Raw genomic sequence first — 12,915 nt, forward strand, 5'->3', positions numbered from 1 at the left:
TGTCACTATATTTTACGGCCTTTTCATTTATACCAGGATCTAATCCCACGTTCTGGCCAGTTGTCGGTCTCTTCAATGGTGGCTGGACGTGTAACTGTAGTGCCTGGCATCACAGAAGCTACTGCAAAAATTACTGAAGGGAACTCTGGTTTGCCTGTGGTAATGCCTTGTTGGAAGCACCTCTCGAGTTTCTTTTGCATAGAGTTGATGGGGATTTTCCAAATGCTAATATCCGCGTGTATGCTATAGCAAATCCATGATATATAGTACCAGAGGTGTTGTCATGGTCAGCACAACTTCGCTGTGACCAAGTTCAACCGCCCACGTAGATTGCTTTAAGCTTTGTCCTTAAGAGTTCAATTGGGTATGTGACTTTGCAAGATGAGCATTTTCGATGAAAAGTTGGGCATTATAAAGGCAAGAATTTGAGAGAATTTGCGTGGCTCTGCTCGGTCTTAGTGCCTTCCACATTGAGAAGAATGAAGTTTGCCCAAAATTTTGTTCAATGATAGAAATGGATTATGCTGTAGATGCTGTAGTTAACAGAGGTGCGAGAACAAGTGAAGCCACACACGCGGTAGGCAGAGAGATACATTTACTATCCATCATTTCTGCGGTATCTGAATGATCACAGTGCAAGAGTTCGCTCCACTTATTTTATTGGGAAACTCGGTGCCCTATATGGTTCGACAGGTCTTTACCCCCTGTTTCTTACAGAGAAGCTTTGACAGATGTGTCTGCGATGTCAGGTAACTTGCAGTTGCTATAGTTTCATATTGTTTTTGCACAGGTATGGCACTGGATGCTTCCTATTATGCAACACTGGCCTGGAGGTAAGCATACAGCATGCTGATTTCCTTACGAGTATTGGCATTAGCAGCAGAGCTCGCTGCAAGAAAGCTTTAATTGTTGCATGTGCACTGTTATCTAAGATTAATGAGGTACTCTTGCTGCTGCTTACATGTGGAAGCTAAATTGTTCTTTTTCACTATTGCTCACTCTTTTTTTTACAGCTTGAATTGTACAACCTATTCCTCCATATACCACCTGTCTTTCTTCACTTTCTTGCTTCTGTCGCTACTTACTAGGCTTGGCAGTAACCAGAGTTGGAGGAGCATGTACCCTTGCACTAATCTCAGAAACTGGGACAGCATGCACTGAAAGTTCAACTTAACTGTGGCTAAAATTCTACAGACGAGTGCAAACCCCAGTGTTCTCCTGTGTTTGAAAGGTGTTGGCATCAGCATAGCAGTACTGGATACTAGTTCACGCTGAACAGACTGGCATGGAAATACGGAAATCCCTAACTAGGAACCTTGCCAAATCGGAAGTGGGAAGTCTACAGTACCTGTGGCGTTTTGCAGCTAATGTGTAATATCAAGAATATTGTAATACTTTTGCTTGTATGTATATGTATGGCCATTTTGTACATCATTACTTCCTAAATGGCAATGGTTGGGCATCCTATACTCAGACATCTTTGGTCCTCGTACCCTTCCATGAAAATGAATTCTGAATGATTCATCATTCTTTCACTAGTATAGAATGAGAGTTGTTTCCTAATAATACCTTTTCTTTTTGCTTGCATAAATTTTGAGTCCTAATGGCTTTTTAAGCTATCTGGTTGTAGCATTCTCCACGTCTTTGTAACAGTACTTGTATTATTAGTGCAGTTTTCAAAGTTGCTTCACTTTTTGTAGTTGTTGCCATGTGTCCTGAATAATACCATGTAACCATCTCTTACACGGATAGTCTTGTTTCCTCTCACCTTCCACTTTGGCTAGCTATAATTTTTGCTCCATTGAACTGGTAACCCGCATGACGACCAAAGCAGAGAAGTTTTCAGTAGCTTTAGGTCCCTTGCGTCAAAAAAACATTCAGGAATGATCTTCCTTATGACGTTGTCTTTATCAATGCTAACTTTTGTCACTCTTCCTTATGAAAAGTCTGTAGGATCTCTATGGAATCGTTGCCCCTCGTACACCCTAGAAAACAAAAAATCTCCGTCGGTGTACAGAATGCTACAATTGCCCTTCTCATTCTTCCTGTTACGCTGCACTTTCTAATATAAATGTGGCAAAGCTCTTGCCTGCTTTGTGCAGAGAATGGCTGGTTTTGCTTGCACTTATCTTTTTCTGTGTGTTCCTTCGTGTTACTCTCCTCTTCTTCTCTCTCTTTCCCTGCTGCGCTCCTGCTTCCAAGCACAGGCAATATGCACACGGTGAGTGGCGACACATGTACCTAACAACATTGTAGACTGGCTTGCAGATTGTACAGTCCTCTCATGGTCTGCTTACGACTGTTGCCTACAAGCTGGGACCAAAACGTCCTGTCCAATACGCTGTGGAGGTAAGGTCTATTCTTGTTCTTGTGTTGCTTTTCGTGCTGTGTATAGCTCAGAGTCCTCATGCTTATAACAAGATTCTATAAAAAAAATGCTGGCAATAATGCAGCTCAAGCTTTGTTTTTATTGAGGTGCATCGTATGCAATGACACCCTTTTTATAAGCGTATATGTTTATACCTGCAAGAAACAGAAATCCACGTAATGTGAAGGAATGTGAGTGTATGGCCATCAGGTATAAAATTAGGGGCACAAATTAGGGCAAACTCAGGTGAAGGAAACTGGGGGCACTCGCACGTCCAGTCTTTTTTGTCTTAATTTCAACCCTCACTGTATAAATATGCTGGACCAACTAAAACCTCAACAAGTACTCTGCATATGTCTGATTCCTCGATAGTTCAGTGAACATTGTAAAGTCTGTATTGATGGCGTTTAGGAAGTTACCTCTGTCTGTGTGTGGCGCAAATACAGTGCTATCATTAATGTTCAACCATGTGATTCCATGATTTGGAGGCTGTCTTGAATGCAAGTGGTCTCTTAAGCAAAGCTATACCCAGTTTCTTCTGCTGCTTTTGCTTAGTACATGTATGTGACCATTTTGCTCTTGGGACACATATCATGCTACTTTGGAAAGACATTTTTACTGCACTTGATGCTGTCTTGCATATTGCATGTTCTCTTTAATTGTAATGTCAATATATGCTTTACTGTATGGTGAATGGACTATGAATTAGGTTATTCTATTTAAGAATTCATTATGTTATTTGTGTTGTATTGATTTTCCACTGCGGTATTTACATTCAGCATTGAAAGTAAGTAGAGCGGAGGAAAACAGGAAAATAATTTTGCTGCCACTGTGTTCTGGATGCAAAAACTGTGGTCCAATTATGTGTGCACAACTTTTTATGCAGCTGCGAAGGTATTCGAATGCAGAGTCCTTGAAAAAGCTTGAATTCCTGAAATGTGCAGTGAAACATTGAGCAGTGCTTCAGCACATGCATGGCCCCCATGTCATTAGAAAACTGTTGTATTCTGCGATTTTCGTGACATAAAATATTTTGCGGGAAGTCATGTTGTAGCCACCATGGAATGATGTTGAGCTGGCCTTAATCTGTCACGGCAAATGTTTTTGCCAACTTGTGGTGTTGAGGCTGGAAGAAATGTGCTGCATTTTCTATGACATTTTAAAGGCAATTGTTTTGTTATTGTAGTTGAGCTGAAGTTCAGCAGGATGGGTTCTTATGCCAAGTTGAAAGGCGTTTGTTGCCTAAGTTGTAATTTGAGGGTTACACTCGAAGAAAGCCACTAAAATGTGGAAGCAGGGGAAACAGAGAGGCAGGAAGCAAAGACAGTGACACAAATTTGGTTTCTAGCAACTAGTGTAACCGCGTACCAACTTGCCCAACAAGTATAAAACTCTCTTGAAGTAATTTGAGGGACGGACTTTATTTGTGTAAAAAATAATATGTTCTTAGTGAAAACTACTGCATTGTTCATTTATGGTAGGCAGTTTTGTAATATATATATTATTTTTAATGCTTAGGGGTCTGTTGCTATTGCCGGGGCTGCTGTTCGGTGGCTGAGGGACAACATGGGCCTCCTCAACAGCAGCAGTGACATCGGTGAGGTCTATATTATTTTTTACCTTGGTCAATTGTACTTCATATGGAATGACATAACAGTGATATGGCACAGCACGCAGTTGAATGCAACAGATAAATAAAAATAAACATCGTAGGCACCATTTAGAACAGTCTCGTACTGTTCAACATGGCTGCAAGGGGAGATGGTAAACTTTAATTCTTGTATGTCCACATATTAGTGGGAATAAATTAATAAAGCTTATCTGATACGTTGGACTTTCTGTATGGCTAATCTGATACGAATCGTAGAGACCTGTACATGTCTAGGTATAGTTCTTTAACAAGACACCGACACTTGTCCTAAAAACTTTGTTAGCTTGGCGAGTGACCAAAGTCTTCAACCGCCACATCAGCTCCTCTTGACAATAAATTCACATTTGCATAATATGTAAATATTATGCTTGACTTGTGCATGGCAAGAGGATAGTGCTGTCACTGTTTTGTGCATGCTGTGGCTGATATTCAAATTGAGCGAGAAGATACAAAAGTGTCAGCACCTGAACCTAGAAGCAGGTTTTGTTTTCTCTAGAGCTGTGCGAATAGCAAAATTTTGGGTGCAAAGCGAATTCGAATATTGAAGTGTGAGTGCGAATCGAATATTTCTCGAATATTTGAGTGCGAATCGAATTTTTCGAATATTTCTCGAATATTTCTAAAATAATTTTCGAATACTTCGAAGCGAAATTGCAGAAAAAAATGTTAGAGAGGTTTCCTAAGCATATTCTTACGAGAAAGAAACATGAAAGTGTTTCTTTTCGCTAGGTTGATGAAGCATTGGTGAGGTGGTGTTTCATAGTTGTCTTATCAAGAATGAGGCAATGTAGAGGCCGAATTTTATTTATGTACATGATTTGCTGCAACCAAAGTGCTGCCGACAACACTTCACACGTGATAGGTAAAGATGCCATTTCCTCAGCCTCTCCTCCTCTTTCAACTTCTGTGGAAGCCCAACTGATGTTGTGGACAAGGGTGTGCTCCCTTCAAGTCCGGAGCTCCAAATCTGCCTCGTAGAAGTCGATATTGTTACGTAAAATAAGAAGACCTGAAATTTTGGATGCTAAAAAGCTTCGGCTTCCGATTTTTCGGACTTCCTGCCCAAATTTCAGGTCCTCCAAAACAGCATTAATTGAGCCCCCACCTCTGCCACATCTTTCATCTCCATGTTGGAAACAGCGTTTTCTTGAGTTAATACATTTGTGACCGCAGCGGAGCTTGAAAGGCAGCTTTGCCGCAATACCGGGGTATGATGAGGTGAAGCATATTGAAAAATCTAGGGACCACTTCCAATCGGACGTTGACTGTCTCTTGACAAAGTTCGGCCGTAACGTAGCTTGAAAGGCAGCTTTGCCGCAATACCGGGGTGTAATGAGGTGAAGCATATAGAAAATCTAGGGACCACTTCCAATCGGACGTTGACTGTCTCTTGGCAAAGTTCGACCGTAACGGAGCTTGAAAGGCAGCTTTGCCGCAATACGAGAGTGTAATGAGGTGAAGCATATTGAAAATCTGAAGGGGTCACTTTCAATTAGACATTAACTCTATTTGTTTTTGGAAAGTTCGAATAGTTCGAATAGTAAAATTCCAGTGCGAATCGAATCGAATAGTATACACTATTCGAAAAATATCCGAAATTTCGAATATTCGCACAACCCTAGTTTTCTCTGCTCTTTGATAAACCAAGTAGAGTGACAGTGATGGTTGTGTAACAAATGTCCATTGCCAATTGCATGCAGTGAGCATTGGAGTTGATGTTGCCCACATTCACTGTGTGCTATAGGCGGACTGTTATCATACTATGTAGCAGTGGTATTTCCTTTTCAACATGAAATGCTTTTAGCACCCTTTGTCGATGGCCTTGAGGCGACCTTGAGCCAAAAGCCAGCGCCATTATTCGGGCACTCGAACAGAACATTCGAGCATCATTGCAAGATCAAAATGAGATCATCTGGGCAACCAACCAAAAGCTGAAAAAAAAAGAAAAGAAAAAAAGTAGTCTCTGGCCACTAATTCTTCGTACAGGGCCACATTACATATATAGACTAGTTATGGCCCAAACAAACTTTTAAAAAAACTCGCTTCTGGGTTCTTCTTAGTGTTCGTTCACACAATCACTGAAGCTGTAGCTTCTAGGGCCTTGCTCTTTCACCACTACACGCTGAAGTTTTATTTGCAGTTCCTGATAGCAACGTTCCAAAGGCCGGAGCCACGCCTGTACTCTTATAAACAGCACGCAGTCGGAGCTAATGGTTATGAGTTGTGGATTGCCACCTCTTTCAAGAGATGGTGGTGTGCCGCACGCAGCATGATGCCCAAGATTGTGGCTAGTGGCATCTCCAACCAATCTGTTTTGCCGGTATCCGTTTCATGCTTACATCTAATCTCTATGCCCAATAATGACGTTCCTTTTGTGAGAGGGTGCTGCTGGAAAAAAATTTTTCTACATTTGACTAACTTTGCTCATACTGTGCTAACGGGAAGACAGTTTTAATCATGACTCCTGCCAAAGAGTTCAAGAATCCATCCTTGCAGGTTCAGAAGTGACTGAAAGACATTTGTGAATAAATTGTGTTTAGGATTGTGTAGGCAGTGCCATGACGCTTCTTGCAGTGGCTTCACGAATGCTTTGGAACTCTCCCACGCTGCTGTCATTGTATTTAGTGCAAATGTTTTGTAACTGTGTGTGCGTGTGTGTACACTAAACACATGTACAGTCTCCGTTTTCATCCACACTTACCGGCACATAGTTTGCCCCCTCATGCTCATCTTTTCATTTTTAATCACAGAGAAAGTGGCCCGTACAGTAGGCAGCACACACGGTGTCTACTTTGTCCCGGCCTTCTCGGGCCTGTACGCACCTTACTGGGAGCCAGATGCGCGGGGCATAATATGCGGCCTCACGCAGTTCACGACTCGAGCACACATTGCCAGGGCTACCCTGGAAGCTGTCTGCTTTCAGGTGAGCTGTTTTAACGATGCCATAGGTGGACATGTGAAAGCAGTGCTCTTAATTTTTACGCCTATACAGTTGAACCCATTTATAACGAACGCGAAAGTGTCGCGAAAAGTGGTCGTTATATCAGTAGTTCGTTGTATATGGACTCGCCCTTAAAAACGTGCGCTTAGCGGCCAAGCTGTTTTTTTTTTTTGCACTTTTATTAAAGTGCTAACAACCCCTTCGGTGACAAGCTAAGCCTTTTCGCGTCGTGAAGCGACGCCCGCTGCGTCTCTGCAATGAGCTGACACCATTTCACCGAAGCGCGGTACCGCGACGTGGAGCCGATCATCCCTGGCTAGTTGCGTGCAGCGCGTCGCCTACTCGGCTAGCGGAGTCACTGCCGAGCCGCTTGCTGTATGCCGTATGCGCGCATTTGTACGTTCTTTGTGCTTGCTTCACTCCGGACCGTGCACGGGTGTGGCGACTACAGTAAAAGCTCGTTAATTCGACTCTCGTTAATTCGGAAAATCGGTTAATTCGGACACGTCATCTGGTCCCTGTAAATATACGCATCACTCTATGAGACTGGGCGCTCGTTATTTCGGACAGATTTGACCGCAAATCGGATAATTCGGCGACTTTCGGGCCGCTGGCAAGGCTCGAAAACGAAAAAAGAACAATTCGGAACAAAAGTGAAGATCAAACGCAGCATCGCCATGGACATCAATTATCGACTTGGATTGGGACTGGTTGAACGCCTTCTTTTCGCGTGTGGGTTTTGTTGCTGCTTTGTTCCCGTTGGTGTGCTGCATCGTTGATCGCGGATTTATCGAGGAACGTTTCAGTACGGCTCCTTTAGCTTGATCGTTGCTGGTGCTTTTGTGCTGACTTCTCGTGCGACCGCACTCTCCGCCGATGGCAACGCCGGCGAAGCGGCCCAAGTACGAGGCCAAGGACTTCACCACCAAAGTAGAAATTTTGCGTGCTCTGAATAACGGGATCTCCCGACAAGAAGTGATGAAGAGTGATGAAAGGGGACCCTTCAATCGGCGGCAAGAAGCAAGGAACGAGTAACCGTACTTTTATCCCCCAACGTGACGGGAACAGAGCGCTTGCCGCTTCTCGTTATCGGAAAGGTTCAAAAGCCACACTGCTTTAAGAACATCAACAATCTTCCCGTGGATTACCGTGCCAACCGAAAAGCGTGGATGACGGGTGAAACTCTTGCGGTACTGCAGACATCATGCGAGCTGCTGAGCACCTTGAAGGGCTCAGAAAAATTGTGTCCGCGCGAATTTCTGCTCGAAAACAGACAAGCATCCGCGATTACTTTGTTAAGTAAAGGTATGTTGAAAAAACTCGTGCATTTATTGTGTTTATTTCGACCATTCGATAATTCGGACATTCGGTTAATTCGGACATTTTTTCCGGTCCCTAGAAATCCGAATTAACGAGCTTTTACTGTATAGCCTCTTCGTTCAACGCGGCGAAAACAAGCATTTTGCAAGCAACGCGCACTCGACGTCTCCGCGATTCTCTCGCGGCCTCGCACGACGATGCGCGGCGCACTTGAGTTGTCACGTAGTCAAACACGCAGTGTATGCTCACTGTCAGTGCAACGACGTTTCTCGGTGGCTGCGCCACGCAACAACAACAAGCTACTTTCGTTTCTACAAAGCGACGCACACTTTAAAGCGGTCTCGCACGACGCGGCGGCGGCGAACTTGCCAACGGCAGCATGACGCGCTTGTACCGCTGTCAATCCGCACAGTTAGCACAGTGTACGGCATACGCCACACGCGCGGCCGAGCGGATATCTACAGCTGACTGTGATAAGGTTGTCGGCTAAAAGCCATAATGGCACGTTCATCGATGGCCGCCACCTCGCCTTCGCTCTTTCTGATGCTTATCCGCGAAAGCGTCGCCGCAATCGCGCGGAAGTCGTAATCACCGATCGACCGGTCTCTGCCGTTACCGAAAAGACGTACGACTTTTTGCGGCACATTGTGGCGTTGACGAGTTTAGGGACGCAGTGAACCTTTTTGCGATGGAAAGTTATCGCGGTTATCACTTCTTGCATGTATGCCTTCTTGCGTTCCAAGGCATTGTTTGATTCATCGTAGGCGGTCGTAGCTGCAGAGAACGGCGTAAGGATAGGTTACCGTGCGAAAGCTGACCGCAAGGCTTCATGCTGCCTAATATTTTTTTTTGTTCCCCGCTGCCATTCTGCCACTGAAGAAACACCTGGAAAGTGAGCGACCTCGCTCGCAGCGTCCGAAATCTGCGTGCGGTGCTCACCGATCTGGGATATCTTAGTCACGAGCACTGTGGTCACGAGTTAACTGGAACGGGGCACGCGCAAGCGCGCTCCCCTGTCACGCTTTAGAAGGAATGTTTTAACTTTTTTTCGCTTCGTATGCACCATATTTTTACCGCGACCGTGTCTGAAGTGTTCGTTGTAAAAGTAGGAGGCTTTGAAAAATGTTCGCTATATGTGGACGCAGCTTCAATGGTTAGCATAGGAAAATCATAAGTGCACCGAAATATGGTCGTTATAACCGATAGATCGTTATATGTGGGATCATTATAAGTGGGTTCGACTGTATTACACTCAAACCTCATTATAACAAAGTCACATCTGCCACGAAAATAACTTCGTTATACCCAAAAATTCGTTATAAACGTTTATTTTAGAGCTGTGCGAATAGCAAAATTTTGGGTGCGAAGCGAATTCGAATAATAAATATTGAGTGCGAATCGAATCGAATAGTTTCGAATAATTTTCGAATATTTCTCAAACATTTTTCGAATAATTCGAAGTGAAATTACAGAAAAAGTCGCAGAGAATCCCTAAGAATGTTCTTGTGAGATAGCAACATGAAAGTGTTTCTTTTCGCTAGGTTGATGAAGCGCTGGTGGGGTCATATTTCATAGCTGTCTTTCGTATCAAGAATGAGGCAATGTAGAGGCCGAATCGTATTTATGTACATGATTTGGTGCAACCAAAGTGTTTCCGACAACACTTTACACGTGATGGGCAAAGATGCCATTTTCTCAGCCTCTCCTCCTCTCTCAACTTCTGTGGAAGGCCAACTGGTGTGGCAGACAAGGGTGTGCTCCCTTCAAGTCCGGAGTTCCAAATCTGCCTCGTAGACGTCAATATATAAGAACATCTGAAATTTTGGATGCTAAAAAGCTTTGGCGTCCGATTTCTCGGACTTCCTGCCCAAATTTCAGGTCCAAAACAGCATTAATTGAGCCCCCAACTCTGCCAAATCTTTCATCTCCATATTGGAACCAGCGTTTTCTTGAGTTAATACATTTGCGACCGTAGCGGAGTTTGAAAGGCAGCTTTGCCGCAATACGGGGGTGTGATGAGGTGAAGCATATTGAAAATCTAGGGAGCACTTCCAATCGGACGTTGACTGTCTCTTGCCTAAGTTCGACCGTAACGGAGCTTGAAAGGCAGTTTTGCCGCAATACGGGGGTGTGATGAGGTGAAGCATATTGAAAATCTAGGGACCACTTCCAACCGGACTTTGTCTCTTGGCTAAGTTCGACCGTAACGGAGATTGAAAGGCAGCTTTGCCGCAATACGAGAGTGTAATGAGGTGAAGCATATTGAAAATCTGAAGGGGTCACTTTCAATGGGACGTTGACTGCATTTGTCTTTGGGAAGTTCGAATAGTTCGAATAGTAAAATTTCAGTGCGAATCGAATCGAATAGTAAACACTATTCGAAAAATATTCGAAATTTCGAATATTCGCACACCCCTAGTTTATTTGTAACACTGTATCTATGACAAGACTATTCTTCATTTACTTTGTTATAACCGATAATTCGTCATATCCGAGTTCGTTATATCGAGGTTTGAGTGTACTCTTTTCTCGTTTGTGCGTTACTCTCACTCCTTTGTGCACTCACACGTACTCTCTGACACTCCTTCGTACTAGTACAGTCTCCATTTTCATCCATACTTACCGGCTCATAGTTTATCCACTCATGCTCATACATCCACTTTATTTCATATCGTAAATAGCAGAATACAGTTGGGCACTTTTATAAGAGGCATTGATGTAACAGGCAATCGGGTATAACAGACACCAGTGTGCCTACCTCGAAATAGGGGTTGATCAGAAAATGAGAACCCGGTACGCTGCTTATACAGTCGATCCCGGATATATCGAACTTGAAGGGGACCGCGAAATAGTTCGATATATCGAGAATTCGAAATACAACATATGCGTACTTAAGGCTTAAATTAAAGCACTGCAGGCCTCGACACAGTTTTCGGAAATCGTAAAAATCGCGAACATGGTGATTCGCTCACATATGCTAAAGAACAAGGTGACAACTTCTTCTTTTACTAGTTACCGCACTTTATTTCGCATGAAAATAGTCTGCAAACTTGTCGTGCTTCTTGCGCGCCGTGAATTCAAGTCATCGTCAATATCATTGAAACTTTCCAAATAAGCGAATTCAAATCCTTCGGTCACAACAGCGGTGATCGACACTGAACGCCGAATCAAGCTCTGTAGCTCGGGTTTAGCGGTGGCAGCGGCTGCATTGGCATCTTCAAACTGCACGGGTCCATTTCCGCAGCACCAGTAATGTCAGCTACGATCTCTGCATCGATGCAGTCAGAAACAGCTACGTCGTTTTCTGCACCGATGAAGTCACTCGCTGTGCTCCCGTCTGATGTGGCGCCCGGAAACGTAACAAGTCGCAAAATTCACTGACGCGCGCCGTATGCCGTAGTCAGCGGTCATAACACACCCAAAGTCGTCACCTGGCACCAAGGCCCTCAAGGAAACGGTGCACGACAGTGCTTTACTTAACGTCACTCCAAGCACCGGTCATCATTTTTATCGCTACGAGCAGGACAATGTTTAGTTCGACTCCCGAATGACGATTCATCAAGAACGAAGCAAGAAGTACACAAGTCCACATGCCGCAAGAGACAACACTGCACAAAGAAACATTTCTCTGCCGTCGACATGTTGGCGATAGTGATGACACTTGTGACTTTGTAGAAGGCAGCCGCTGCTTTAGCGAGAAATGCAAAAAAAGCGCAGCCTATGAGATATGTGTTTTAAAACCGAAAACACCAAAAATATGCCACGAGGTTGCACATCTCGAAGGCCATGCTGTTTGCGTGTCATCATGCGCGAACAGACAAGGAAGGGAATGCAAACATTACAACGAGGCCGCCGAGTCACTTTGCATTCTAACTAGGGGTGTGCGAATATGAAATTTTTCGAATACGAATCGAATACGAATATCCATCTTCGAATATCGAATCGAATATCGAATATCAAAGGAAAAATGCCTCCACAGTAACAATATTTTATTTAACATGTAGCTATTTGAAAAAAAAAAAAAAAAACATTAACATCCTGACTGGCAACACAACATACACTGCTATCTCCAGAACACAATGTCCAGGCTAGCACAATGCACATCATAACACAAGCAAATATCATGGCACAATGAAAGTAATGACTAGATGTCATCATGAAGAAATATGAGTTGCTCCACATGATCAGGCAGCAGGCGCTCCCTTCTAACAATGACAAGCCCCCCCCCCCCCCCCCCTGCCACTGAAAAGGCACGCTCAACAGAAGTGGCTGGTATAGGGAGGTACATGGGCCAAAGCTTTGCCAGACTGGGGTATCTGAAGGTACCTACAGTCCGCCACCAGTCACGTGGGTCACTGTCTTTCTTGAGAAGTGGTCGCGCATAGTGAACGAGTGGTAGTGCGGCATGTTACGGCCACATAATATTGAAAATGTACGGTTACATGATCGCCAACAGCGCTGCACGTCGGAGGTGCACCAGCAATAAATCATACGTATTGGGGCGCTCGTCGCAGGCAGATATCGTGCCACTGTGTACTTACGATGTTTATCGCTCCTCTCGGCAACGTTTTTAGCTATACGAACGCAGCGGAAATGTGGAAGACGAGTTATTTTATGCATGATAATCGAATCGCA

At 44.0% G+C, this 12,915-nt stretch overlaps 1 protein-coding gene across 3 annotated transcripts in view; it reads left to right on the top strand.

The window, feature by feature from the left end:
• The window catches only part of LOC119393944 (glycerol kinase), a 56,418-nt gene that overhangs the window by 24,085 nt on the left and 19,418 nt on the right, over window positions 1–12,915 (top strand). For 2 of the 3 annotated variants that reach the window (XM_037661139.2, XM_037661141.2), the window contains exons 10-13: window positions 791–833; window positions 2,257–2,349; window positions 3,887–3,965; window positions 6,770–6,942. In XM_037661139.2, coding sequence (XP_037517067.1) covers window positions 791–833; window positions 2,257–2,349; window positions 3,887–3,965; window positions 6,770–6,942 — 388 coding nt within the window. The remainder of the gene's footprint in view (window positions 1–790; window positions 834–2,256; window positions 2,350–3,886; window positions 3,966–6,769; window positions 6,943–12,915) is intronic. The other variant, XM_037661140.2, reaches the window with a different exon arrangement.

This window comes from Rhipicephalus sanguineus, chromosome 5 (genome assembly GCF_013339695.2).
Source record: "Rhipicephalus sanguineus isolate Rsan-2018 chromosome 5, BIME_Rsan_1.4, whole genome shotgun sequence".
Lineage (NCBI taxonomy): Eukaryota > Metazoa > Arthropoda > Arachnida > Ixodida > Ixodidae > Rhipicephalus > Rhipicephalus sanguineus.